General features: G+C 62.2%; 1 protein-coding gene across 1 annotated transcript in view; it reads right to left on the bottom strand.

The window, feature by feature from the left end:
- PIP5K1C (phosphatidylinositol-4-phosphate 5-kinase type 1 gamma) overlaps positions 1–26,812 on the bottom strand; it is a gene marked incomplete at its 5' end in the record, with an annotated part of 57,337 nt that overhangs the window by 6,502 nt on the left and 24,023 nt on the right. The window contains 14 exons of the mRNA XM_079701755.1: positions 825–929; positions 2,076–2,108; positions 2,199–2,337; positions 3,130–3,291; positions 4,979–5,063; positions 7,319–7,367; positions 8,640–8,723; positions 10,448–10,653; positions 11,415–11,714; positions 13,017–13,169; positions 18,296–18,413; positions 19,275–19,405; positions 21,229–21,321; positions 22,747–22,778. Of these exons, the coding sequence (XP_079557881.1) occupies positions 825–929; positions 2,076–2,108; positions 2,199–2,337; positions 3,130–3,291; positions 4,979–5,063; positions 7,319–7,367; positions 8,640–8,723; positions 10,448–10,653; positions 11,415–11,714; positions 13,017–13,169; positions 18,296–18,413; positions 19,275–19,405; positions 21,229–21,321; positions 22,747–22,778 (1,690 nt within the window). The remainder of the gene's footprint in view (positions 1–824; positions 930–2,075; positions 2,109–2,198; positions 2,338–3,129; positions 3,292–4,978; positions 5,064–7,318; positions 7,368–8,639; positions 8,724–10,447; positions 10,654–11,414; positions 11,715–13,016; positions 13,170–18,295; positions 18,414–19,274; positions 19,406–21,228; positions 21,322–22,746; positions 22,779–26,812) is intronic.

Raw genomic sequence — 26,812 nt, 5'->3', positions numbered from 1 at the left:
GAGTCAGTATAAAAGAACTGCTTGGGGCTTCCCTGGTGGTGCAGTGGTTGAGAGTCCGCCTGCCGATGCAGGGGACACGGGTTCATGCCCCGGTCCGGGAAGATCCCACATACCGCGGAGCGGCTGGGCCCGTGAGCCATGGCCGCTGAGCCTGCGCGTCTGGAGCCTGTGCTCCGCAACGGGAGAGGCCACAACAGTGAGAGGCCCGCGTACCGCAAAAAAAAAAAAAAAAAAAAAAAAAAAAAGAACTGCTTCACGTCAAAACCCATGGGACACAGCAAAAGCAGTACTCAGAGGAAACTACATAGCCTTAAGGACCTCATTATTAAAGAAAAAAAGGAATTTAAGCACTGGAAAAAAGAAACAAGTGAGAAAACAAACCAGAAGCAGCTAGAAAGAAGTCATTACTGGCGAGTTACAGTAAATGAGATAAAAACAAAAGGGGAAAAGGTAACTAACTCCCGAACTGGTTCTTTGAAAAGCTTGTAAGTTGCTGTCTTGCAAGGCCCTTTAAAGCTAAGAGGGCGAAGAGAGGAAGGGTGGGAGGGAAAGTGACCTCAGATGACAGGGCCGCTCTTAGCCCTGGAGGAGGCGACCCTTCCCCGAGTGCAAGACCCCCACTGCTCCCGGCATCACGCGCCCCCTTCCCCCTCCCCATGCCCCACGCCCCGGAAGCCCCATTCCCGCCCCCAGCTTGCGGACTACTTTTCCCAGCCTGCCCCGCGGCCAGCTGGCCACGTGACCACGCTCGACCAATGGGGCCAGAGCAGAACTGGAAAGCAGGAACCAGGTGACGGGACCACAGGGACTCGGGGGCCACTCACCCCGCATCCTCCTCTTTGGGGACCATGATTTCCACGCTGCATGCGGGCTCCACCTGCACCGTGATCTGCTGCAGGTCCTCCTCCGCATGCGCCTCCTCCTGGGTCCTGGAGGCAATGGGAAGCCGCGCCTCAGTTTCCCTCCTCACCAGCCCCCCAACCAGGAGCACCAGCCGAGCTCCAGGCCGGTGCCAATTTCCAGTCCCGGTAACAAGCTGGAAGCCTCCACGAGGTGCTGTCTCCGCGCACCATCAGACCAGGGCCCTGAGCCAGCCCAGCTCGCACCTGGTCCCTCTGGCTGTCATGACTGCCTGAGGGCTGCAAGAGTCCACCTGGGGCTATCCTGTGACTCAGGCACCAGCAGAGGCATAATGAGTGAATGGTGGCCTGGATCCTGCCCACCCCCTGGGGGCAGCTAGGCACCTGCCTGGGGCCTGGACTAGGGGGTGAGGTAGTTCTGGGGTTCCAGGCTGAGGCCCGTGGTGTAGGTGGGTGAGAACATTCCAGCATCCAGGCATGCAGAATCTCTGGGTGGCAACACCAGGGAGCAAAACGGTGGCTGACATCAAAGCAGGTAGCTGGACAGAGGGGGATGCACTTTGCACCAAACATGTTTTGTACCATGACTTTTTTTTCAACTGGCAGGAATTATCCCAAAAAAACTAATTACAGAAATGCCCTCTTCACTGCAGTCCTGTTACAAGATCAAACAACTGGGAACAACCCAAGTGTCCATGGCCCATTAGAGGGATGGCAACCAGCACATGCTCCACCTGCTCAGACAGGTGACCTTCTGCTGGTAGGTGACAGAGTAAGGGGCAGTGTGCCGCCCAGAGTGCACGCTGGTCAAAATGCGAGGAGAGGCAAGCCCAAATGTGTGTCTGCTTGTATATTCACAAAGATCTCCGGAAAGAGACAAAAAATCCGTCCGGGGGGTTGCTCCCAGAGAGGGGAGCAGGCATGGGGCAGGGGGAAACATCTTAACTATTTTCCTTTTTGTATCTCTTAGAATAAAAATATTAATAAAAAGAGAAAGAAGAACCAACAGGCAGGTGTGGGAGCAGGGTCCTCTGGGCACCCAGGTGGGAGACAGACACAAAATGACCTGAGATATTCTATGCGGTTCTAGAGCCTGACTTGAATCTGTGCCCAGAAAGGAGTGGTCAGAGACGAAGGTCTCTGGGTGGGGAAAAGCGGAGGAGGGACTGGGGCAGGCGGGCGGGGGAGAGGGAGAGGGCTGGGGTCTCAGCTCACCGGCCATCCTGTCCGGAGGACTGCGTGCGCCGCCTGCAGAGAGACCACAAGCAGGTGGGAGAAGTGGGGCGAGGCCCCGCCCACGCACAGCCCCCCGCGGAGGGACACAGCTGGTCTGCTCACCTGTACCGCGGCTGCTCTGATGTCTCCGAGGGGGACCGCTCCGGGATGGAGAGGGACGTGGAGGACAGGGTCGTGGCGATGGAGGCGGTGGTGGCCTCCTCAAAAGAAGGCGGTGTGCAGGGCAGGAGGTCTGGCCGGCCTGTGGCGAGGAGCGGGTGGGCACTTGCGGGGGCCTGGGAGGCCTCTGGGCTCCACCTACAACTCGGCTCACCCTCCACCACCCATGCCCCCCACTCCCACCTGCCACCCCACACGGTCATCCCTGCCAGCTTTAAGCGGGCAGATGTGCTCCAGTTTCCCCCTGGCATAAGGCCTTCCAGTAGCTTCCCACTGCTCTCAAACTAAAATCCGAACCCCTCCCTTCGGCCCCCAGGGGGTCCTGCTCCACAGGACTCACCTGCCCTCTCTCCCCTCCCCCTCTGCTCCAGACACACAGGCTCATCGCTGTGCCTCCCACACAACAGGCTAGGCCAGGTCCCACCCCAGGGCCTCTTGCACAGGGAGCTTCTCCCTTCCTTGATGATCTTCCACCAGCCCCTCCTGCCTGGAATCTCTGACCCAGGGGACAGGAGGGACCTTCCAGAACATCAGGCCCAACCCCATCAAGCACTTCATCCCTCCAGGTCTCTGTGCACCTCTGATGTGAAGGGAGCCTATCACCTCTGGGGCGTGGGTTGGGGGGGGATGGGCAGGGAGCCAAATTCTATGCTCAACCTTCGCTGTGGCTCTTCCGGGGGCCCCGTCCCAGCTGCTCCCCACTTCCCAGCTGGGTTACAGTCACCCCCCCTTCCCATCCAGGCGGGGCCCAGCTGCAGGGGCCCCTTCCTCCTGTTGGACTGCTGCTGTTGCTCCCTGAGCCCCTCCCTTCTCAGCCCCCCAGGGACGACGCCTTGCCCCAGGGGCCCCCTTATCTCCCGGCCTGCCTGCTCACCTTCGTCCTCCAGCGTGGGGTAGCTGCGGGCCCCCCGCAGGTCGTACTGCGCATCCTCCCGCTCGCTGGGGATCTGGCTGGCCGAGAAGGCGGCGGTGGGCCCCAGGGGCTTGACGGCCAGCAAGGCACCGCGGCCCTTCTTGGACGGCGAGGACTTGAGGGCTGCAGAGGGAGGGCTGCTGGTGCTTGGGTGGCAGCACCGAGGCCGGGCCCTGCAGCCCCCGGTGCCTCTGTTGTACAAAAGCCTGGTTGCCGCCCCCGCCGCCCCGCCTCCAGCCTGTCCCCCAGTGCTCTTCACTCTTGGTGGAGAAAGCCTGCCCTGCTCTCCACCCGGCTTGCCTCGGGAGGTGCCGGGAGCCCCAGGTACCTGTCCTGCCTGTCAAGAGAAATGGGACGAGCCCCGGGGGACCCAGCACTCCCACCCTGGCCCCCAGAAACAGCAGCAAACCAGCAGCTGCCAACGTTTACCAAGCACTTTGGGGCCTCACCCCCTGTGTCCCAGCCCACCCGGCCACGGCCCGGCCGCTGACATGGAAGTCAAGGGCCTGGGACAGTGGGGCTCGGCACCAAGGGTCTGGCTCCCATGTAGTCTGCACAGCCTGGGGAACGCAGCTCAGCTCTCGGGGCCCCCAAGTCCTCGTCTGCAACATCAGGGTCAGGGGAGGCGGGTAAACCCCGAGACGCCCTCTGCGCCCCGTCAGGACCTGTCACCACCCTCTCCCAGCGGGCCCTGTGACCTCTGCCCCCAGCATGGCCAGCTTAACTCCCGCATACAGTAGGTGCTCGGTTTGCCTTAGGCACAGCCATCCAGTCCCTGGAGGCCGGCACTCCCTGGACCGCAGCGGGAACAGCGCCCTGAGAAGGTTCCAGGAAGAGATGTGCTGGTAAAGGTTAACAACCGGCTCTCTGGGGACAGATGCTGGGTTTGTGGTATTTGCCGACTTCCATGGTGTAAACATTCCCTCCACAGTCAACCTCAGCGTACAACTAGATGTCACAGAATGTGGAGCTGTGCCGAGAGCCAGCTGCAGGTGACTGGCGCTGGCTCGCGGACCGCACACGTCTGGCCCAGGCAGGGAAAGCAGCCCCCCAGCTGAGAGCCAGACACTGGGCCTGCCCCTTCCCGCTGCCTGCGTGGAGCCCCCATGGAGCGCAAGGCCTGGACAGTAAGGCGCACACCAAGACCATCCCCACACCCACAGACACTTACTGAGCACCTACTGTGTGCCAGGCCCCGGGCTGGACTCTGGGGACGTGGAGCGACCAGAGTGAACAAGCACCCTGCCTTTTGGCGGTGGGTGAGGGGTTGCGGGGGCCGATGACAGACACGTAGGGAGAAAGACCCCTTCAGGCCCCATGTGGGGTCCGGCCTGGGGTGCACCAGGGTCTGTGACTCCGGAGGCCCAGCACGGACATGGGACCTCCAGAGGCCACCGTGGGCCGGGGCCACCACACTTGCCCTGTGCCCTCCCCGACTACGCCCAGTTTGGCTGATGACTGGCCGCTTCCGTATGGCAAGGTCCCGTTTCCTTGGCAACGGTGCTTCCCCACTGATCGCGTGCGTGAACACACCTCCCCCTCCTGGCTCTGTACAGATGGGGAAACTGAGGTGCGGAGGGGGCGTCCCTTGCTCGAGGTTGCGTGGGAAGGATGAGGACTGGGACTGGGAGGGCGCCAGGCCCTGTGCCGTATCCTGCAGGGGTCACCCCAGCTGCCCTGTTCCCTGGACCAAGTCCCCGCCTGAGGCCCAAGGCTGGCCGAACACAGGACCAGCGCTCCAGGCTTACCCTGCCCTAGACCTTCCGCCCTCCTCCCTCCTCGCCCCCACCCAGAGGGCCTGGGCACTCACAGGAGTTCTTCCGGAAGACTGTGCTGCTCATGAACTTGAAGAAGCGCTCAGCGTAGAAGCTGGGCCGGTGGACAGAGATGGTGTCCTGGGAAGGGAAGCAGGGGCCCGAGGGCAGGCAGGGGTGAGCGCTGTGGCCCCACGGGGGCTCCCATGGCGGGGGCGGGACGTAGCCTCTGTGGGGAGGGGACCCAAGGAGCAGGTAGGGACAGGGAAGCAGGGAGGCGGTTTCCTAATAACCGCATCTGTAATTTTAACTTTTTGAACCATGTTTCAAAGAGGTAAACAGGTAACTATCAAAATCAAGAAACCGGAAAGAATCTCTAAAGCAAGGGTCGGGGAGAGCCCGGCCCGAGCCTGTTCCGCAAGCTGGGTTGCAGGCCTGTCCCTGCAACTGAGGGAGGCTGGTGTCCTCGGGGCAGGCAGGCCCGGCGTCCTGCACTCAGGTGGGGGTGGCCCTGGCCAGGCACTGCTCCTCATCTGTGCCACGGGGAGACCGGAGGCTGCCGGACTCGCCTGGATGTAGGGACGAGACGTCCGTGAGGCAGGGAGCCCAGCACACGGTAGGGGTGTGATATGGGCTGGGCCCCTGGACAGACACCCTTGCTGTCCCTGGGATCCAGTCTCCTCGCCTGCGATGGCACAGTCTCCCCAGCACTGCTGACAGCAGGCCGGTTGTTCTCTGGGGGCCGCCCTGCGCACTGTGGGGTGTGGAGCAGCATCCCCGGTCCCCACCCACTCGATGCCAGGAGCCCCCCAGTGTGACCACCACAGATGTCCCCAGACACCGCCCGGTGTCCTCCCCCTGGACACGTGGCCTCCCACAATGAACGCTGCACTCTATCCTTGCCTACGCGGAGGCGTGGCCACATGACCACGTGACCACGTTCTGGCCGATGGAGCGGGTGAGCTGAGATGAGCTGAGCTAACAGAAGAGTCTCTCCGCCCTGAGAGGAAGGGGGTCCCTCCCTCTGGCTGGGGCCCCGGGGCCTAGGACAACGCCTGGGAGTGTGCAGCAACACACAGGAAGAACCTGGCCCCCAACACTGAGGGCCATCCTACTGGCCCCCAACACTGAGGGCCATCCTACTGGCCCCAGGATGCTCACACCTGGATGGTTACTTCCATCGACATTTGAGGCTCCTGGGGAGTCGACCCAAATCCTCTGACGGGGGTTGCGGCCGCCCGGCTGCAACCTGGACCTTCTCAGCACTTATTCCGGAAGCTCCCCCAGACCCTCCAAACCCTCTCTGAGTGGTGGGCGGGCTTGTTAGGACCCTGGATTTTACAGACTGCAGGCACACACACAGCCCTTAGCACTTGAGTGAGAACTGGCCTGCAGGGGGCAGGGGGGCCCATGGGAGGAGAGGCCTCCGCCTGAGGGTCCACAGCTGGACCAGGGGTGCGCGTGCGGCCTCGGGCCCACAGGCAGGCTCTGTTTAGCCCCAACTGTTGGTCCTCACAGTCTTTTACATTCTGAAGTAATTCATTGCAAGTGTTCACGGGTTGGCTGCGCTCACAGGAAAACATGAATTTCAAGCTTTTCTCAAGTAACTGAGCCAGTCCGTCTAAGCAGGCCCCACCCCCATGGGGCAACAGGGGTCAGAGTTGTGCAGTATTACCCCCGGGGTGCAGCTGGGGCTCAAGATGCCCTCCACAATTTAAGAAAAAAAAAATGTCATGAAGAACATAGGGGTAAGACAGGAATAAAGACACAGACCTACTAGAGAATGGACTTGAGGATATGGGGAGGGGGAAGGGTAAGCTGTGACAAAGTGAAAGAGCGGCATGGACATACATACACTACCAAACGTAAGGTAGATAGATAGTGGGAAGCAGCCGCATAGCACAGGGAGATCAGCTCGGTGCTTTGTGACCGCCTGGAGGGGTGGGATAGGGAGGGTGGGAGGGAGACGCAAAAGGGAGGGGATATGGGAACATATGTATATGTATAACTGATTAAATTTGTTATAAAGCAAAAAAAAAAAAAAAAAAAAAAAAAAAAAGATGCCCTCCACAACACACGTTTCCAGAATGCTCTCTGCCTGGCCGGCCCCTGACTTTCCGGATCAGCCTGTCCTTGGGAATCCTTCCCACTCAGCTTGGGGCCCCCCGACCCACTCCAGGAAGCCTTCCTGTACCCCTCAAGGGTGGCTCGGACCCCTCGCTGAGGATCCTGCAGCTGTCTTGCTTCCTCATCCCGGCCCTGACCCCTTGGCCCATGACTGTGGCTCCAGAAAGGGGGACGCATCTCTCAGCTCTTTAGCACCTGTGCCTGGCCCAGGGAGACGGTCAGTGCGTTTGTGGACGGATGAACGGAATGAATGAACAAACGATGCTCACCCCATCGTGGACCAGAGCCTTCCAGGTGTGTTCCAGCTTCTTGATGAACCTGCAGAGAAGAAAACGCCCAGAACGTCAGCCAAACCTTCAGGTCCAGGGGTTCTCTTCTGGGCAAGCCTGTCCCAGAGGACACTGGTGACGTCTAGGGACGTTTGTGGTTGGCACGGGTGGGAGTGTTCCTGGCATCAAGGGGGTAGAGGAGCCCTGGTCTAGAGGAATGAGGCCACCTGTTGCATCAGCCAGAGGCCACCTCCCCTTTCCTGCCCCCTTGACCGCCCCCCCCACCTGCTGGCTGCTCCCACCACATTCTCTGGGGGCGGCAGTGGAAAGGCCGTGGTACGTAGCCCCCCGTGGGGGACAGAGCCCACCCTTCTTCTCTCCCACGGGCCAGGCTGAGCCCAGCCCCTCGCTGCTGGAGTGAGCGCCCTGCGCCGTGACCCCTGGCTAGGCCCCGCCCAACACCAGGGCTGGGGAGAATGTTGCCTCCTCCAGGCAGCCTTCCTGGACACCTCTAGGCTGCAGGGGGAAGGAGCCCCTCCTCTGGCACACACACCCCCGCCCCAGGGTGCGCTCCCCTCGCCCCACCCAGGGCCTCTGCAGAAACCCTGGCTTGCTACTCGGAAAGCTGCCTGCTCCTGCTCCAAACGGGAGGGAGACACCTGCAGGGGATGGGGTCAGCCCTCAGGAGAGGAAACAGGCTGAAAACGTCAGCAGTCTGATGGGCAAGAGGTGACCAGCAGGCAGAGAAGTCACCCAACGCCAAATGGAGTTCCCGGCACGGGGTGGGGTGTGGACGGGAAAGGGGGACGCCACGGCCACAACCTGCCTGTCATGCCTGGACTGTGTGTGATGCGTGTGTGTAACTCCTTCGATAAAAAGCTAACAAGAGATGCTCACTGCTGTAAGCGTGCAAAGCACAAGGCACGGGTAACGGAGCTGCCCATCACCCAAGGGCGTCTGTTCCTTTGGCTATACCACGCTCGTGTCCACGCTCGAGACCACACAGCACACGGCACCGGCTGTGAGCATTTATTTCTGGAAGTGTAGGAACCTTCCAGAGATGTTGCGCTTCCCAGCCACAGGGTGTTTCCATCTTGCTCTGTTCAGCCCAGCACTTGGCACACGGCAGGGCCCACAGTCAGTCAGCTGGTGACACTTCACCCACCACCCAGCCCTGCACTGGCCCTGACCGGGCCGTGACTGGGCTCTCACTGGGGAGTGGGGAGACAGGGCGGGGGCAGGCACCCAGCCGTAGGACCGCAGGCTGGAGGGGGCGCAGGCTCCCACCTGGAGGACCACAGGACAGGGGGCGGGCACCCACCTGTAGGACTGCAGGATGTCGATGATACCAATGTGTAGCAGAAGCCGCTCCCCGCGGCCGTTCACAGCGGGGATCCCGCCCATCCTGGGGAAAGGGTCGAGAGTATCAGCACCTGCAGAGCTGGCCCAGGGGCAGGCCAGCCTGTCAGGGGCACAGGCTGGAGGTGGCCTGGAGCCCCGAGCCTGGGGCCCTGGGCCTGGTCCGGGACTTGCGGGGACAGAGATGGAGGGAGATGCAGGCAGGACTGACGGGGCCTGGGGCTTGAGGATCCACACGCTCCCTGTAGGTGGCAGCCTGGCTGGACCCTCAGAGGGGGTCCAGGCACCTGGGAACCCCACCCTGGTGAGGGGTCGAGCAGCTCTCCCGGCCAGCTCACCGAGTCAAAGCTGGAGGCCACAGGGTGCAGAGGGGTCCCGGTCATGAGACCCAGATGTGCGTACACCCACACGTGCACACGCGGAACTTGCACACACATGCAGGCACACGCACACATGCCCGCCCGTGCACGCGCAGGCTCCCGGGCAGGACCAGGCTTCCAGGTGCAACCTGGGGAGTTAATGGCCTCATGCAGCCCCAGGCTAAGCCTGCCCGGCGCACTTAGTGAGGTTGTACAATGCAGCAGCTGTCTTGCAGTCATTAGGGCCCCAGAGGCTCTGCCAGCCACACTCCACACCCAAGCTCACCTGCACGCCCTGCCATCTCGCCTGGCCTGGCACCAACCCTACGAACGCCAGACAGCTGAGCTCCGGGCCAGCTCGTGTCCCCCCAGCCTCAGCCCAGTCAGGGCCCTTCAGCTGGTGGCCCAGTGTGGTGGCCAGGCCGGGGTCAAGCCTCGGCCCGTCCCCCAGCTGGCTGTTGCACCCTGACGGCTACCCCCACCTCTGAGCCTCCTTTTCCCAACTGAAGACAAGGGGATGCCACCCTCCTCCTCCAGGGCCCCCTACCCCCCAAGGACTGAACAGGGTCCGGAAGTGGAGGGTGCCGCCGGTTTCCAGCATGGTCAGTGCCTGGTGATGAGGGGACAATTGTGACACCTGTCCACAGCAGCGGTTTCCATCTGGGGCGACTCTGTCCCCAGGGGACAGTGATGCTGTCTGGGGACATGTGTGGTTGTCACGACTGGAGGGAGGGATGTTGCTTCACCCACCACAATACCCAGGATGCCCCAGAGAAAGTGACCTGACCCTGAATGTGAGAAGCACGGGGTGGGCGGCAGGGATACCCCGTGAGTATGTCTGCGACTGCGCCCAAGCCCCCAGGGCAGGACCAGGTTGGCCAGGTGGGTGGGGTTGGGGGATGCACTCCTCTCTGGACTTGGTCACTCCTCACTGCCGCGTGGCATCGCCAGGGAAGGACCGTTCTCAGCCCTGCCCCTGGTGGGTCCCGGGTTTGGTATCTTGCTATGAGAGGGTCCCTCATCCACAGCCTTCTCCGGGGCTGTCTTTCAACACCTTTCCAGCTTTGCTGCCTACGGTGGCACTTTAACCCACCCTGGGGTCCAGCGGGAGGGAAGGGGATCTGTCCTTCCCACAGGCATGGCCAACAACCTCCGCCTACTGAGTGCCTGATCTGGATGCCCTGGTCAGAACACCTGGCCACAGCTGTGTGTCCGCCGTCCACCCCTCGGGGCGCGGGGGGCTGGGGGACGGGTGGGCGCTGCTGTCCACTTGACAGACCAGGAACAGGCCACACCCTGGACTCGGTCGTATCCCTCGCACCTTCCTCACAACTCCCCCCGCCCGCTTCTCGCCTGGCAAGGGGGCTGGGGTAGAGACGAGAGCGGGAAGCCCCCGAGCCCCGCCACCTACGTGTCGTCCGTCTCGATGGCCTCCCCGCGCGCAGCCCCGCCCTGGATGGACTCCATGGCCGTGGAGTAGAGCGCCTTCTGGCCCAGCGGCCGCTTCTCGTCAGCGGTGCTCCGGGCACCCTCGGCCTGCCGCTCACGCTGCTGCTGGTCGATGTTGTGCACGCCCAGAAGCAGGCTGTAGTCCATGATCTTGAAGCTCTCCAGCACCTGCAGGGCCGGGGGTCAGGGGGAGGTGCCAGCTGCCCCCCAACCCCCACCCCGCCCCCATCTGGGTCTGTGCCCACTCAGTCCCCACAGCCCGGTGGGAGGCCCCGTCCTCATCCCACTGGGGACCCCGGCGGTGGGCCTGGGGCGCAGCTTCTGACTCGAGGCCAGGCCACCCCGGCCCTGGCTCAGGAGCCCGGTTCACTGGCCATCACTCCTGCTGCAGGCCCCGAGGTGCAGCCCAGGACATGGACACCCGGGCCCTGGGGGGTGGGCTCTTGGAAGCCATGGGGCCCTGAGGTGTCTGGTGGTTTTCTGGGGAGTCTGTGTCGAGCTTCCAAAGGGGTCTGGAAGCCGGGGTGCAGAGAGGACCCTGGAGGACCCAGGCCTGGCCTGAGCCCCGCCAGGCCTCCGTATCCTCGCCTCTGAGGCCGAGGGGGGCGCGGGTGGACTGCAGTTGCAAGGCCTGCGAAGAGCCTGGCGGGCGTGCTTTTTTCCTAAGAAGCACCTGCCCGTGGAGGAGGGCAGCTCGGAGCCCGCCCGAGCCTGATCTGAGGCGCACTCTAAGGTGAGGGCCCTCCCTGAAAACACCAGGCTGCTCCTGGGGCTTTGTTTCGGCAGCAGAAACGCAGCCCGAGGTGGGGCTGGGGCAGGGAGGGAACGCGTATCTCAGGCTCACACTGAGTCCCCGCTTTACAGGTGGGCAAACTGGGGCTCAGAGACGGAGGCCCCGTAATCACGGCCCCGGCCCGGCCCCTCCTCACCAGGCAGTCACGCTGCAGCGTCTTGACGAGCGCGGAGAAGGTGTCGGCGTCGAGCATGAGCCCCTCAGGCATGTCCTGGATGAAGTCCAGGTCTTTGTAGGTGGGGATGCTCTTTTCCTTCTCCTTCTTGCTGGCCCGCCGCTTGTACGTGGAGCCCTTGAGGTCGAACTTGAGGTGCATCTTGACCACGCGCGGCAGCACGTTGTTCATCACCACCACGCGGATGTTCTTCCCGCCCGACTGCACACAGTACAGCCCGTAGAACTTGGGCAGCAGCGTCCGTGGGTTCTGGTTGAGGTTCTGGGGGGGAGAGGGTCAGTGGAGATGACGCCGGGAGCTGTGCCCGCACCCTGTGCGGCACCCTGTCTGCCCCACAGATCTCAGGCCAGAGGCCACCTCCTCAGGAAGCCCACCCTGACCACCTCTCCCAGGCTCGTCCCTCTCTCCGCGCCCCCAGCACCCTGACTGTACAGCCAGCCAGGTGAGTTCCCCATCACCCCACCTGGAAGAGCCAGGAGGATCTGTTTCTACAGAGCCAGGCCCAGCGAGAGACAGCCTTTCCATAAAGGGCCCCAGGGGATGCTCCCGAGGTGTCTGGGCCTGGCTTCCCACCAGGTCAGACCCAGGTGTCCCACCTCCCCAGCCCAAACTGCGGGGATGGCGGGCATGGCCTCCAGGCGTATCCAGGGCAGGGGTCAGCAAACTCTGGCCCGAGGGCCAAATCCAGGCCACTTGTCTTTGTACAGCCGGGAGCTAAGAATGGTTTTACATTGTTAAAAAACTAAAAGAAAAACAGTGTCCTGTGACATGTGAAAATTACGTAAAGTGCTCACATCAGTGTCCAGAAAAGAAGTTTTACTGGCACTCGGCCACGGCTACTTGTTCTCGCCTTGTCTGTGGCAGCTTTCTCGCTGCAACAGCAGAGCTGAGCCGTGGAGACAGAGGCTGTCACTCACAAAGCTGAAAATGTTTACTATCTGGCTCTTTACGGAAGAAGTTTGCTGACCCCCTGAGCTAGGGGAGCTGGGGGTCTCACCCAAGATCATACACGGCTGGGGTGGGTGGTGCACCCCACAGGGAGAGATGGGTCACGACCTGTGCAGAGCTGCCCGGGGCCTCTGCCCCCGCCCCCATTTGTGTGTGTATCAGGACCCCCGCTACTGCGGGCCAGCAAGTCTGAGGCTCCTGCTCCCACCCCCGCCCAGCGGCCCAAATGCCAGCTGGCAGCCAGGCCCACCTCCCCAGAGCCTCTCTGAGTCACCAGTTGTTGAGACACGAGGCGCGAAGCCATGATTTCTAGGACCCATGACTCAGGGCAGTGGGCTGGGGGGATGGCCAACAGGGCCCAGATGGCTGTTCCTGCTCGCCATGTGATGGGGTCCTGCGGGTGAGGCTCAGTGACCCAGGATGGCATGTCGAGGCCTGCCTGGAGGGGATGGTGCCCAGGGTGGGTGGTGCCGGGGTGTGGGGGGGGAGGGAGGTGCTGGTGCTCAGGGGGGTAGTGCCGGAGTGGGGGGACTAGTGCCCACGGCTCCTTGGGCAGAGGGAGGAGGAGGGCGTGAGGTCGGGGGCGCTGGGGCTGCAGGGGCACGGCACTCCCACCATGTAGTAGCCAGGCAGCAGCTTCTGCAGGAACTCGGCCTCCTTGTGCATCACCGTCTTGATGATGAACTCATCGTCGCTGGTGACGTAGAACAGGGAGCCGCTGGCACCGGGGTTGGACAGCTCGATGAGCGGCTCATTGCACAACGAGTACTGAAAAGGGGGGCAGCGAGTGGGCGGGGTGCTCACCAACCCCCACCCCCTGGGGGCCCAGGGGCTGGCAGGCAACCCCGAAACTGGTCACCGTCAGCTCCATTTTACAGATGAGGCCACTGAGGCTTGGAGAGGGGGACGGTCTCGCCCAAGGCCACACAGCAAGGATTTGAGCCCGGGCTAAGCCTGCAGCCTCAGTGCTGACCCACTAGAGTGTGTTCCCTCTCCTGTGAGGGACAGACACCTGGCCGCGACTCGCCTCCCAGCCTCCCTGCAGCTACGACAGTCAGCTCTGGCCCGTGAGCCGTAAACACAGGCTGCCGTGTGGCTCTTCGGAGAGGCTCTCTAAACGGGTGGCAGGAGCTGGCGCACCTCCTGTCTGCACCCCTCTCTCCTTCCCACCTGGAACCCCGCAGCTGCACTGGACCACGTGGTGACCTTGGTGGTGGAAGCCCGGCACCGGGAACGGCAAAAACAGAAGCTGCGTGCCTGGTGAGCAGCCCCCCAACCCCACACCCTGGCCCCTACCATCTCTCTTCCCCACCTCCTAGTCCCTGACACCCACGTTCCACCTCCTCGATCACTGTCCATCGTCCCCGCGCACCGCCCCCCCCCCGCACCATTAGATGGTAAATTCTAGGGAGACAGGGATATCTACATGATTTGTTCACATAACAAAAGGGGTCCCCAGCACATACTTCAGTGCCTGGCACAGAGTAGATGCTTGATTGTTAAGCAAATGAATGAAAAGCAAGGTCTGCAGGCCTTTTCAGCTGAGTCAATGAGTACTTTTTGGGGTTGAGGCTGTCTGGGTCAGGTTTTCTGTCCCTTGCACCCCCCAAATCCTAATTGAGTACCGCTGGTATACACAGCGTGGAGGACGGGCCCCCTTTCCTATCCACAGAGAAAAGCAGGGAGACAGACACAGGACCCCACTGCCCTCAGCCCAGCTCCTAGATCCAACTACGCCTGACGCCACAGCTGCCCCTGGATGCCCAGGCCCCTGAGCCAAGGGCTACCCTGTGTCCACAAGCACTAGGTGTGGGGGTGCTCACAAGCTGGAGCCCACATTCCAGGGCTCCTCAGAGCCCACTGACAGCCAACCCTGGATCCCACCCGCCATCACCCCTTCCAGGCACGGAGCAGGACTGCCTGGCTTCCCTGGGGTGGGGTGAGGCTGTCTGACGAGCACTGGCCAGTGAACTGTGAGCACAAGTGGTGGGTCATCACCAGGATGGAAGATTTAAATGCTGCTGTGAGCCTTCCAGAACTCTCCCTCTGCCACAGAGGCCAGACGTTTAGGGTGGGAGCTGCTTCGTCAGCCTGGGTGTGCCAGTGATGAGCACAGCCCCTAGCCAACCAAGGGCGGACACAGAGTGTGAGCAAGAAACACACCACTGTCATTTTAGGCCACACGGATGCAGGGGTCTGTTTCTTACCCAGCATAATCTGCTCCGTGCTGACTGATACATGCTGTTCCCAGTGCTCCTGTTTCTCACGTATTACTGACTTGCAGGAGCACCAGTGGAGGCAGACTCAGGTCCAAGGGAGGAGAGGGGCCTTCCTCAGTCCCTTGACCAAAAGCCAACTGCCACTTTCTCAGTACTACCTGACACCCAAGCATATTTCCACGTACCCCCTGGTCTGCTGGTGCCTGACCTCAGCCTTGAGAGGTAGGAGCCGGCAGTTTTATTGCCCTTACTCAGTGTGATGGAGGCAGAAGCCAGCTCATACGGCAGTCAGCACAGTCAGGATATGCCGACTAACAAGCAGTCCCCAGACAGCACTCACACTGCGTCTGCTGTGGGTCAGCTTGGGCTGTGTTCTTCGCTGTCACTCAGGGGCCCAGGCGGGGGCCACCCCGAGTGAGGCAGTAACACTTCAGGCATCTCTCCTGGAGTGGTGGGGGGACAGTCAGTCCTCCCGCCAGGGATTCTGAAGCCCAGTCTTGGCACCGGGGACACAGCAGTAAACAAAACAGTCTGAATCCTTGGCTCCTGGAGCTGACATTCTTTTTTTTTTTTTAATTTATTTTATTTTTAGTTTTGGCTGTGTTGGGTCTTCGTTGCTGTGTGCGGGCTTTCTCTAGTTGTGAGCAGGGGCTACTCTTCACTGTGGTGCACGGGCTTCTCATTGCGGTGGCTTCTCTTGTTGCGGAGCAGGGGCTCTAGCTTGCAGGCTCAGTAGTTGTGGCGTGTGGGCTTCAGTACTTGTGGCTCACAGGCTCTAGAGCACAGGCTCAGTAGTTGTGGCGCACGGGCTTAGTTGCTCTGCGGCATGTGGGATCTTCCTGGCCCAGGGCTCTAACCCACGTCCCCTGCATTGGCAGGCGAGTTCTTAACCACTGTGCCACCAGGGAAGCCCTGGAGCTGACATTCTAGTTGAAGCCAGACAGATAAATAAAGTAAAACAGTGTGTCAGATGGTGACAAAGGGCACAGAGAAACATCCCGCAGTTGAAAGGCAGACGTGCTGGAGGCAGCTACAGTGGTCAGGTGGCCAGGAAGGGTGTGTCCCGAGGAGCCAACATCGAGCAAAAGAACGTGACCGAGCCCATGCAAAGGCCCTGAGCGCGTGCAGCTGGTGGAGGACAGCATAGGGAGGAGGCCAGGGTGGGGGGCGCGTGGCCAAGGGGATGGTGCAGCGGAGTTCGGCTGGGAAGGGAACCAAGGAGGCCGACCTTTATTCCGAGTGTGGGGACAGCTAGGGAGTGACATGGTGTGATCTGTGCCTTAAGAGGCGCCTCTGGACTTTGGGGGTGCGAGCCTGATGGGGTGCCCAGGTGGGCGTGGCGGGGGCTGGCCAGGGGCATCAGTGGAGGGTGAGGAGTGGCCAGATTCTGATGCATCTGACAGCAGGGTTGGAAGGACCCCCAGCAGGGCTGGCCGTGGGAGCAAGAGCAGCTCAGGGAAGGCTCGGACGGGGGCGAGGGGCTACGCTCCGCCTGTAGCCACTAGCCACAAACATCCACAGCACAGAGGCCCCACCCAGGTGCCCCGTCCTCCTTGAGCTCTTCCAGGCATGGGCCTACAGCCACCGCCGGGCACCTTGGGGCACAGACTACAGCGAAGCACCCTGCAGGAAAGCAGGGACGTCGAGTGGAAAACCCAGCAGAAGGGACATGTCCAGTTCTGTACAGGATAAACCTACGGGCGGAGAAAGTTCTGGAACCAGATGGCTGACAGCAGCTGCCCTGGGGAGCAGTTTGGTCAGGGCCGTGGGTCTTGGGCCTCACTGGGCGCCGCTGCCGAGGGGCAGGCGTGTGACAAGCAGGGGCTCCTGAGCCAGGTAACCCACCATCAGGACGGGGTCATGGGCAGACGACCCCCGATTCAGCAAACAGCCCGCCACCCCACCCCACCCCCATGCCCTGTTGTCCTGAGCTGAGATTAAATGACATTTAACCCCAGGAGAGCGTAGGGGTCTCACAAGGGGTGAGCATGACTATGCACAAAAAAACTCGGGCCTGGTGCCTGTAGCTGGGGCAGGGGGCGGCAGCCAGGGGCCAAGGCCGTGACCGTGGAGGAGAGGGGAACCCCGGGGGTGGCAGAGCCGGCGAGGGAGGCTGGGGACAGTCCGGGTGCCTGGTTCATCCCTGCCCTGCCACGTGGGCTTCAATCCTGCAGCTTGGAGTGACCCGGCCCGCAGGCTGAGGGGCTCCGCTTTCCCTCCACACGGCACCCATTTCCTTGCTGCATTTCCCGGCTCGCTCCCCGATGGCTGACCCCAGCAGGCTCCCCAAGGCCCTGTCTGCAGCACCCCTACCCCCTCGGGCCCAGGATGGACACGCCTCAGGTCTGAACCTTCCAGCGAGTTTCCAGCCCGCCAGGGGCCCCGTGGCCCAGAACACCCGGGCCATCTCCACCCTCCTGCTGCCATTACAGGCTCACGCTTCCTCCGTGGCCTATGTTGGAGGTCGCAGGGCTGCTGCCTGCCTGTCCCTGGTGGTGTTGGTGGGAGTGGAGGTTAGGGGGAAACGAGAACACTCCCGCTCTGGGAAGAGCAGGGAGAATGAAGTTGAAGGTCGCCAAGGTGGGGCCGGGTGACCTCAGACGTCTGAGGTCCCTGCACTTTGCTAATCAAGTTCGAGATCAGGCCCCAGCCATCTCCATGGCCCACCTCTGTGGACGTGGCAGTTCCACTGTCCACTCCCTGCTAATGGACACCGAGGCCATTTCTCCCCAACTGTGAACAAGGCCGTAGGTTTCCCCTCCCGGTAACATGATAACACAGAGTCTGGGTAACCGGCGTCCTTTCTGCTGTAGAACCACCAGGCTGCACACGAAAAGCTCCTCCTCGCGCCGCGGAGCTCGCAGGTGAGGGAAGCTCTTCCCAGGGCTGGGATGGGAGAGGTCGCGTGGGTCTCGGTGACTTCTGGGCGCTGACCAGGCAGAGCTGGGGAGCCCCAGGTCACGTGTGTCCCCGGCCGGAGCAAACGCTGGGCCTCCAGAAGGACGTGGCCCTGGCTGAGGGCACAGCTTTCCCACAGATTAAGACCCGAACGGGAGCAATCGGAACACAGTCAAGGCCCCCCAAACGCACGGATCAGGCCTCCCTGGAGACGGCAGGTGCTGGGAGGTCAGACGTGGGCGTCTTCGCAGACGCCGAGGCCTCCACGTGCAAAGTCACAACGTGTGACCAGGTGGGCCTGGAACAGACCAGCCAGACCTTCTGAAGTGGAGACTCTGGCCGATGACCCAGACGCTGCTGCCGTGAAGCCCCATCTGGACATGACCTTCAGGAGTCCTGACATGGATGCGAGGTCAGAGGGTCTGGCCTAGGTTTTGGTTTTTCTAACTTGAGAGACTAAAACCACAGCGGAGCCGGGAGGACACAGTCCAGGCTGGTGGCCAGGAGCACAAGCATGGCCAGTGATGCGACAGTCCCTCCAGGATGAGCGCACAGGAGACTGTAACGTCTGGAAGGAACAGACGGCCCAGCCAACAGCCAGCGAGGACCGAGTCCGGCCCACCCTGACTACAAACTGAGCAGGGAGCCCGGCGACACTACACCCACGTTCCTGCCCCACAGAGACCAAGAGGCAACAAACAGGTGGTGATCTGAGCCGGCGAGCCTGGGCTGGAGCCGGGGGAATGGGGACGCAGCAGCAGCCGAGGACACACTCACCAAGTAGTCATCCGGCCGGATCCCAAAGAGTTCCCGGAAGTAGCGGAAGGCGACGGGCGCGTAGGTCTTGAACCTGAAGTCCTGGAAGTGATGGGCGGGGGTGAGGTTGCTGCCTTCACTGCAGAGGAAGCAGGGGGGAGGTCCGTGAGGGACGGTGACTCGTGTGCTCTCCCCTCACCCGCTGACGGCCCGCCTGCCTGCCCAGGCCCAGGCTTGGCCCCAAGGTCCCCGAAGAGCCAATCCAAAAAGCAACACGGGGCTCCCGATGGGACAAAGGGCCGTGGCCAGCCTCGGGCTGTCCCCCAACAACCACCCTCCCTTCATCAGCAACAGAGCCCACAGCATTGGGTGTACACGTGGCTGCCCAGAATAAGACCACTGCCAGCCTCTCCCACAGCCAGGTGTGGTCAGGGGGCTGTGCTCAGCCAATCCCCTGTGAGTGGAGGAGAAATGATGTGGGTCCTTTCTTGGTCATGCCCTTAAAGGGCGGGGGCATGTGCTCTCCCTCTCCTCCTTCCTGCTGTTGGAATGCAGGTGTGATGGCAGGAGCCTAGGCAGCCCCTGGGGGCCACTGGTAAGTAAAGCGGCATATTGAAGATGCTGGAGAACCAGAAGGAATCCGGGCCCCCCAACATCATGGAGCCACCTGACCAGCCCTAGACTATCAGTGTGTGTGAGTGTGTCACGCGTGAGTGCGCACACACAGGCACACACACACACACATATGAGAAACAACGAACTTCTGTCTTTCCCTATTTTTAAATGTCACCATTATATTGCGTCCCTGTGATTCAGCAGCAAACTAACATCCTGACACAGGGTTGGACCTTAAAGCCAGGAGACCCCAGGAGGGGCCAGTGCTATTTTTGGCAGAGAAAGGAGCTGAGAGAACAGGAAGACTATTTCCTATCACCGCTGTCTGCGAGCAGGGCAAGCTGCTGAAGGCACGGGAGCTGCCCCCGCAGGGCGGGCCGGGTACCTGGGAAAGAAAATGCTCTCCACCACGTAGAAGTCCTGCATGAGCACGTCGCGCTCCGGCTTGGAGCTCAGGTTGCCCACGGTGTAGCCAATGCCCAGCTGGATGGCCCCCTTCAGGGTGGAGGACGTGGTCTGCGGAGAAACCCAGCCACATCAAGACCCCCGGGGCCCGTCCCTGGCCCAGCCCTCGGCCGCCAGGGTGAGAGGCAAGATGGGAGGCCCCCTTGGGACGGGGCGGGGGGGGCGGCATCTGGCCTGCCGCTCAGGCTGCACAGCCACACAGCAAGGAAGTGGCCTGGCTGAGATGCCACCACCACCTGGCACGGCCCCAAGGCCTGTTTTCTATCCAGCTTCTAGAAGGTTCCCACATCTCAAAACTGCCCCAACACAGCAAGGGTCTTTGGGGGATTTTGCCAGGGTTTCCTTTTGGGGGGAGGGCACAGTACACAGCAGTGCCCAGGCTGCACTTCCGATACCAGGTTCCATCTGTCCACCTTCGAGGGGCCCTGCCTCTCTATTCCTCGGTCCCCACCCTGGTCGGGGATGGAGGTGACAGCGTCAGCCCTCCCGGGGCCACCTTCATGCCCGCCCACACTGGAGAAGCACCAGCTGCCTGTCCATCTGTCAGCACCGCCGTTCATGTTACTGTCACTGTGAGCCCTAAGCAACGTGCCCACCACTGAGGAAAGACACCTCAGCCCCCAAGTCACTGACTCTGGTCCCCAGCACCCCCACTGCAGGAGCAAGCCCTTCCCCGGCACCCGCCTCTCCTCCTGAAGCCCCCTGCGAGCCACTCCCTCAAGATGCTACTGACTGAACACAGTTCTCCAGAGATGTGCAGACAGTTAACAAGCACAGGAGAAGGCGCTGAACACCACCAGCCACCAGGAAGATGCAAATCTGGACACAGTGAGACCCGCTTCCCACGTGCTGGGAGGGACAGAACCAGAGAGACAGACAACAAGCACCACGGAGGCCCGGAGAGTGGAATCCCTGTGCTCGGCTGCTGAGAATGGAAAAAAGGGCAGCCGCTGTGGATAGAGTCTGGCAGCTCCTCCACTGGGTTACATACGGCTCTCAGGGGACTCAGCGGTTCCACTCCTAGGTGTGCCGAGAGAGAGAAGCACAGTCCACACAAAAACCTGTACACAAACCTTCACAGCAGCACTACTCACAACAGCCGAAAAGTGGAAACAACCCAAGTGTCCATCGACAGACGCTGGACACACAAAATGCTTCCCTCCACACACGCGAGCATCATTCGGCCATGAAAAGGGGTGAAGCACTGACGCTCGCTACCACGTGGATGGACCCTGAGAACACGATGCTCAGTGAGAGAAGCCAGACACAGGATACACAGTGTGTGATTCCATTGATGGGAAACGTCCAGAACAGGCAAATCCACAGGGACAGAGAGTGGGTTCCTCAGTGTCAGGGGCTGGGGAGGGGGTGGAGGAGGCTAAGGGGTGCGAGGGTTCTCTTGGAGGTTAAGAGAAATGTTTTAAAGATGACCTTGGCGATGGCTGAATACTCTAGAAACCACCTAACTGAACACTTCAGAAGGGTGACTCATAGGCTGCACGCACTGGCTCCCAGCAAAGCTGGTATTTTAGGAGGCGCAGCAAGGCGGGGGGAGGGGGGGACCAGAGGCAGCGGGGCCCAGGGCTGCCTCTCACATCCCCGGCCGGACCGCTCCTCTCCTCAGCCCCCCTTTCAGAGGGAAGGGAGGGAGCTGTGATTTCCTCTTGCTCAAGGTCACGCCCAAGGCCACAGGTGACTCAAGGAGCCCGGCAGGTGCTGCAGCCTCAGAGCACCTGCCGGCAACCGAGAGCAACTGTCTCCAGCCACCCAGTCTCCAGCCACCTACAGCCACTGCCCACACCCGACCTTCAGGGCCCGGTGCACCCACAAGGACCCCTCGTCCCACCCCCACCGGCAGAGGGCAGAGCAGGAACCTTCTTGTAGGTGGTTTCGCCGGATGCGTCCACACCCCGATGACCCAGCTTCTTCCCGTGGCCAGGGCCCGGCTGCCCAGTCATCAGTGGGGCCTGGAGAAGAGGAAGCAGGAAGTGTTCAAAACTGGCAAGGAGGCACTGCTGCAGGGGCCAGAGTGCTCTGGAAACCCTGCCGAGAAAGGGGCTTCGTGCCGTGCCCAGCTGGAGCCCAGGGCAGGGGCCGCTGGGGGCGGGCTGCAGGGCACTCGGGCTCCATGCCCGGGGGGGCCACCCCCAGACCAGAACCGCTGGCTCCTCTAGAAAGGAGGAAGGTCAGCAGCCCCGGCCCTCTGCAGGCGGGGGGAGAAGAGCCCCAATTTCAGGGTCTCCCCCCACCTGGCACTGCTGACTTGGGGCTGGTCACTCTGTGAAGGGGGTGTCCTGGGTGCTGTGGGGTGTGGTGCAGCATCCCTGCCCCCCCCCACTCGCTGCCTGTGGTTGTGACAACCACAGACGCCCCCCAAGACATGGCCAGGTGAGACCCTCTGGGCTGGAATGACTGCAAACAGCATCTCCTCCCTGAGGAAAGAAGTCCCACTGGCCCGGGAGCAGGTTGGCTCCTGCCAACTCCAGGGGACACATGTGGCATCCCAGCAAAGTCGTGTGGAAGCCGCTGGCCCCCGTGTGTGACATCACAGGGGGAGGATGGTGGATGGGGCAGTGGGGCCTTGAGGGACACAGGTGCCAGCTCAGGGCTGGGCTCCACAAGTCACAGACATTTAAGAAGCACCTGCCGCCACCTGAAGGGCTCAGACCAGCCTGTTCTGCACGCTGGCCACCAGGGGCCGGGCTCCACTCAGGGAAAGTTAGTTGCCAGCCCTGCTCCGCACCCATCTCTGGCTCCCCACTGCCTGTGGCCTGGACGCCCTCCGGGACCCCAGCAGGTGGACAAAGCTCGCCTAAGAAAGACCTGAGTGCCCAGCCGCGTCCCGGGAGAGGAGCCTGGCTGGGAGGGAAGGCAGACACCCGGGGGTGGGGGCTCCTGTGCACCTGGGCTGCCTCTAACCCGCTGTCCGCGGCTCCTTGGACAACAGGGCTCACAGACGCCCCTCGCAGGTGGCCTCCAGGAGTGACCGGAAACTGACCAGGGACTGGGTGCCCGGGGCTCACGCGAGTGGACAGGACTGGAGGAACCTGGACAGGTGTGTGGGGCTGCTGGGGCGCAGTCCTGGAGGTGCGGCTGGCGGGCGGTGGCACCACCCTCTCCAGGCCCCTTCCGCCTCCCCGCTCCCTGGACAGGCCAGGGTAGGATCCTCGGGGCCCTCCTTGCCCACTCCACCCCTCCCTGAAACTCAAGACGTTGGCGGGACAGACAGGTTTTCACCGTCTGACGACAGCTGCTTATTTGCTTGGCCAGCACCTGGGGCCCAGAGAGGTGCAGGGAGATGCCCGAGGCCACAGAGCAGGATGCGGGCTGGGCCAGGCACTTCCGGTCCACCTTCGGGAGGCAGGCCAGGGTGGGGCCCATGGGACACTCACCTCCACCGGGGTCGTCTTCTTCGGGGCCAAACCTGAGGGAGAGAAGGGAGACTTCAGTCTGGACACGGGGGCGCCCCCATACACGCACCCTGCGCCCCTGGCAAGGCCGTGAGGACCCAACATGGGCGACGGGCCTGGGGACGTGATGCAGGCGGGCTGGACGCGGGGCCCCAAGGCGGGAGAAGCTGGGGGAGCGACCACCCCGACGCGGCCGCACAGACGGGGGGCGGGGGGGGGGCGGGAGAGGAGAAACGGCACAGCCCACCGCCAGGAGGGCCCCAGGCGAGGGCAGGTGGTCGTCGCAGGGACGGGGCAACAGTGGTTGGCGGCTGGGGCCCAGGCTGGAGTGATGGCGCGGTTCCCGAGGCAGCCGGGCCAGCCGGGCCAGCCAAGGACGCTGCCTGGCTCCCACCCACACGGCTCCCAGCTGGGGTCCGGGGGGCCCAGGAGGCTCACATGGGTAGGCCTCAGGCCAACCACTGACCCCTCTAACCTCGGTGTCCTCACCCAGAAAGCAGGCTTCTGAGGATTATCTGTTCAGTGAGTGTGATCAGCGGATATCCATCGCCCCAAGGATGTCCACATTCTGATCCCAGAATGGGCTTTAAAGGTGGGGTTAAGGCCCCTGAGACGGGGATGACCCTAGATTCCCCGGAGGGGCCCAGCATCATCACAGGGTCCTTATAAGAGGGAGGCGGGAGGGTCGGAGGCAGAGAGAGACGGGAGATGCTGCGCTGCTGGCTGTGAGGATGCAGGAGGGGCCGCGAGCCAGGGATGCGGCGCCTCTAGAAGCTGGAAAAGGTGGGAACCGATGCTGCCCTGGAGCCTCCAGAAGGACCAGCGCTGCCCACGCCTGGATTTAGCCCCGTGAGGCCCGAGTTACACTCCTGATCTCCAGGACTGTGAGAGAATCAGTCTGTGTGGTTTTAGATCAAGTTTGTGGTGATTTGTCACAGCTGCAACAGGAAATTCAGACACCGGTATCTACCAGGTGTCAGCTTGGAGAGGGGAGGTAAGTGGTGACCAGGACAGTCCCAGCCCCCGCCTTCAAGGGCTCACAGCCCAGGGGGAGCAGAGAAGGGCCTGAACAGTGCAGTGAGTGCCAGCAGGATGACTTGGGGTGACAGGTGGGGGGTCAGATCAGCAAGGGAGGACTTGGGCTTTTACCCCAGGGAGGTGGGAGTCCTGCAGGACCAGGGGTGGGAAACACACCGGATGTGACTCAGGTGCCCTCTGGTGGCCGTGGGAGGACAGACAGGGGGAGGACAGAGCCGGGGACCAGTGGGGAGGGGACCGCACTGGTCCAGGTGGGAGATGATGGGGTGGGCCAGGGTGGCTGCCGTGGAGGGGTGAGTGAGAAGTGGGCGGATTCTGGTTAGCTCTGAAGTCAGGATAGACAGGCTGTGCGCACTGGGGGCGGAGTGAAGAAAAGTGAGGAGTCGGGAATGACTCAGGATCTTGGAGCGACTCACAGAAGGAGAGAGCTGCCTCGACCAAGATGGGGGACCAGCAGGAGCAGGTTTGGGGGGTGGTCGGGTGCAGGGTGGCCATGCTGAGTGCGAGAGCCCCGTGAACCCCCTGCGTGAAGACGTCAAGGGGCAGCTGGACCCTGAGTCAGGAGCTCGGGGAGGCCCAGGCTGGAGACAGGGCTGTAGGCAGCTGTCCGGGGGTAGAGGGGGTTCGAGCCCCAAGGGTAGACAAGGCCGTCCGGGGAAGGTAGGGGTGGGGGAGGAGAGACGCCCACGGTCGGGGGCGGGGGGAGCAAGGGCAGCCAGGGAGCAGCAGGCCCAGGTCAGGGGTCAGAACACCCACTCTATCCACCCGGTTCGGGCCAGGGCTGGGGGGCAGGGACTGACAGTGAACGGGCATTCGGCTTCCTCTGGGAGGATGAGAATGTTCTGGAATCAGTGGTAACGGCTGCACAACACTGTGCAAGAAACACTGAATTGTACACTTAATAGGGAATTTTATGGTATCTATGAATTATCTCTCAATAAAGAACATAAACCCAAGATGACACGGCCATGGGTGCAGCCAGGATGGACAGGGTAGGGACTCCCCTGAGCACCCATCTCTGTGCGCAACCCCCAGAAGACAGGAAACTGAGGCCAGGTGGGCAGCCAGCTGGGCGCTTCGTGGCAGCACGGCCCACAGAAGGGACCCCCCCACCCCCAGAGGACAAAGCCCACAGGCCCTGGAAGGCGCATACCACCACCAGAACGGGAAACGCCAGCCACATGTGGGTCACATCAGCCATGCCCGCCGGCAACACGCAGGCCTCCCAGCCTGGGCTCCCCGGCCACAGGGACGAACCTGGGCTCAGCCCCTCCCGAGGCCCGGGGGGTGGCGGAAGGTGCTGGAAAGCCAACATAATATTTTCATTGGCTGTCCAACAGCAGAACAATGCATGGTTTTGTGTCTGGGGTGTGGGGGAAGGAAGAGGGAACAAGGCAGGAAGTGGCAGTGGACTGCGCAGAACATTCCAGACTTTGTCTGGGGGCCCCAGGCAGCCTCTTCTCGGCCCACCTGGGGCACCTGAGCCCACAGCCCAACCCCTGTGCCCACCCGAGTCCTCTGCAGCTCCCGGCCCCTCATCCCGGGGTCCAGCTGGTCCAACACGGTGGTCCCGATTCCCCCCCAAGCCCCAGCCCACCACCGAGGCCTCTGCAGTCTTAGGCCTGTGGGAGCGGCCTGGCCAACACCAGCATCAGATGCAAAGTCCCAGCCGGGTCCGCCCTGCCTGGGGACACTTGAGGGACTGACCTCAGGGTCTCCCCACTTTGTGCCTGGATCTCACCCCCAGGCCCCCCTGCTTCTCCTGGCTGGTGAAGGGGGAGACCCACCCCACCCGGAATACCCCCAGGTGTGAGGCCAGGAGGGGCAGCAGGCAGGCTCCACGCTGGCCCAGCTCACAGGGCAGGGGTGGCAGAGACAGAGCGAGGGGAGGACAGGGAATGGATGGCACACCGGGGACGGTGCCGCGCCCTCTGCCCGGACACTCTCCCCGACGTCCCCTCGGAGGGGCCTCCTCATGGCCTCCCCGGGTCCCGCCATCCACACGCTCTCACTCACTCTCTGCAATTCCCTTTTGGAACCTCGCCTGTCCGTCGCCCCCGTGACCAGGTGGCCCTGTTGCTGGGGGCCACGCGGTTCCTGCACCCGCTTCCACCAGCCGGGCCAGGGGCGGCAGGGACCACGCCAAGATGTCGAACTCCTCCCAGCCCAAGATGTGACCAATTATCTTTTGAATGAGCCACCCCGTTTTCAAGGAAATTAAGTTTTAAAAATAGCCAGGGAGAGGAGGAGAGTGTGAGGCGCTGCAGAGCTGAGACCTGGGGGAGTCTGGGGGCACAGCTGTGCCTCGGGCCGGGCTCCCCGCAGACACCCCTGAAGCCTGCTGACGAGGGACCCACCCCCTCCTCAGCACACACAGGACCGCTTCTCTACATTTGATGTGGAAAATGAGGCAAAGAAAGCTCCCCAAGGACCCGGGGAGGGGCCTTAACATCTGTCCTTCAGCAAAACCACTAGGTTTTTTCTACCTTGACGTCTACCCAGAGTCCACCACTGTCCCCGGCTCCTCTCAGCCCCCATCCTCTCCCACCTGGACCAGCTCAGTCCCCTCCCCTCTGGTCTCCAGCTCCCACCCTCCCTCCAGTCTGCCCTCCCCACAGCAGCCACCAGGGGGCACCTGTGAGCACCTGAGTCAGGCCCCACCCCTCCACTGCCCACAGCCCTCCAGGGCTCCCACCTCCCTGGAGGTAAAAGCCCAAGTCTTCCCTGTGGCCCACAGGGACCTGCACAACCTGCCCCATCCCCTCCCTGCCCTCCCCCCTCCCTCCTTCTCCCCCTCCCTGACTCTGCTCCAAACACACAGGCCTCCTTGCTGTGCCTCCAACGTGGCAGGCCTGGTCCTGTCCCAGGGTCTTTGCACGGGCTGTTCCCACCACCTGAAATGACCTTCCTAAGACTCCTGCAGGGTTTGCGCCCTTGCTTCATCCAAGACCTGGCTCAGACATCAGCCCCTCAGAAAAGCCGTCCCCCGACCACCTCGCCCCAAACTGCC

This window comes from Hyperoodon ampullatus, assembly GCF_949752795.1.
Source record: "Hyperoodon ampullatus genome assembly, chromosome: 4".
In the NCBI taxonomy this organism is placed as follows: domain Eukaryota; kingdom Metazoa; phylum Chordata; class Mammalia; order Artiodactyla; family Ziphiidae; genus Hyperoodon; species Hyperoodon ampullatus.
Note: the sequence above shows the minus strand (reverse complement) of the source record. Positions and strands in the feature narration are given on the sequence as shown.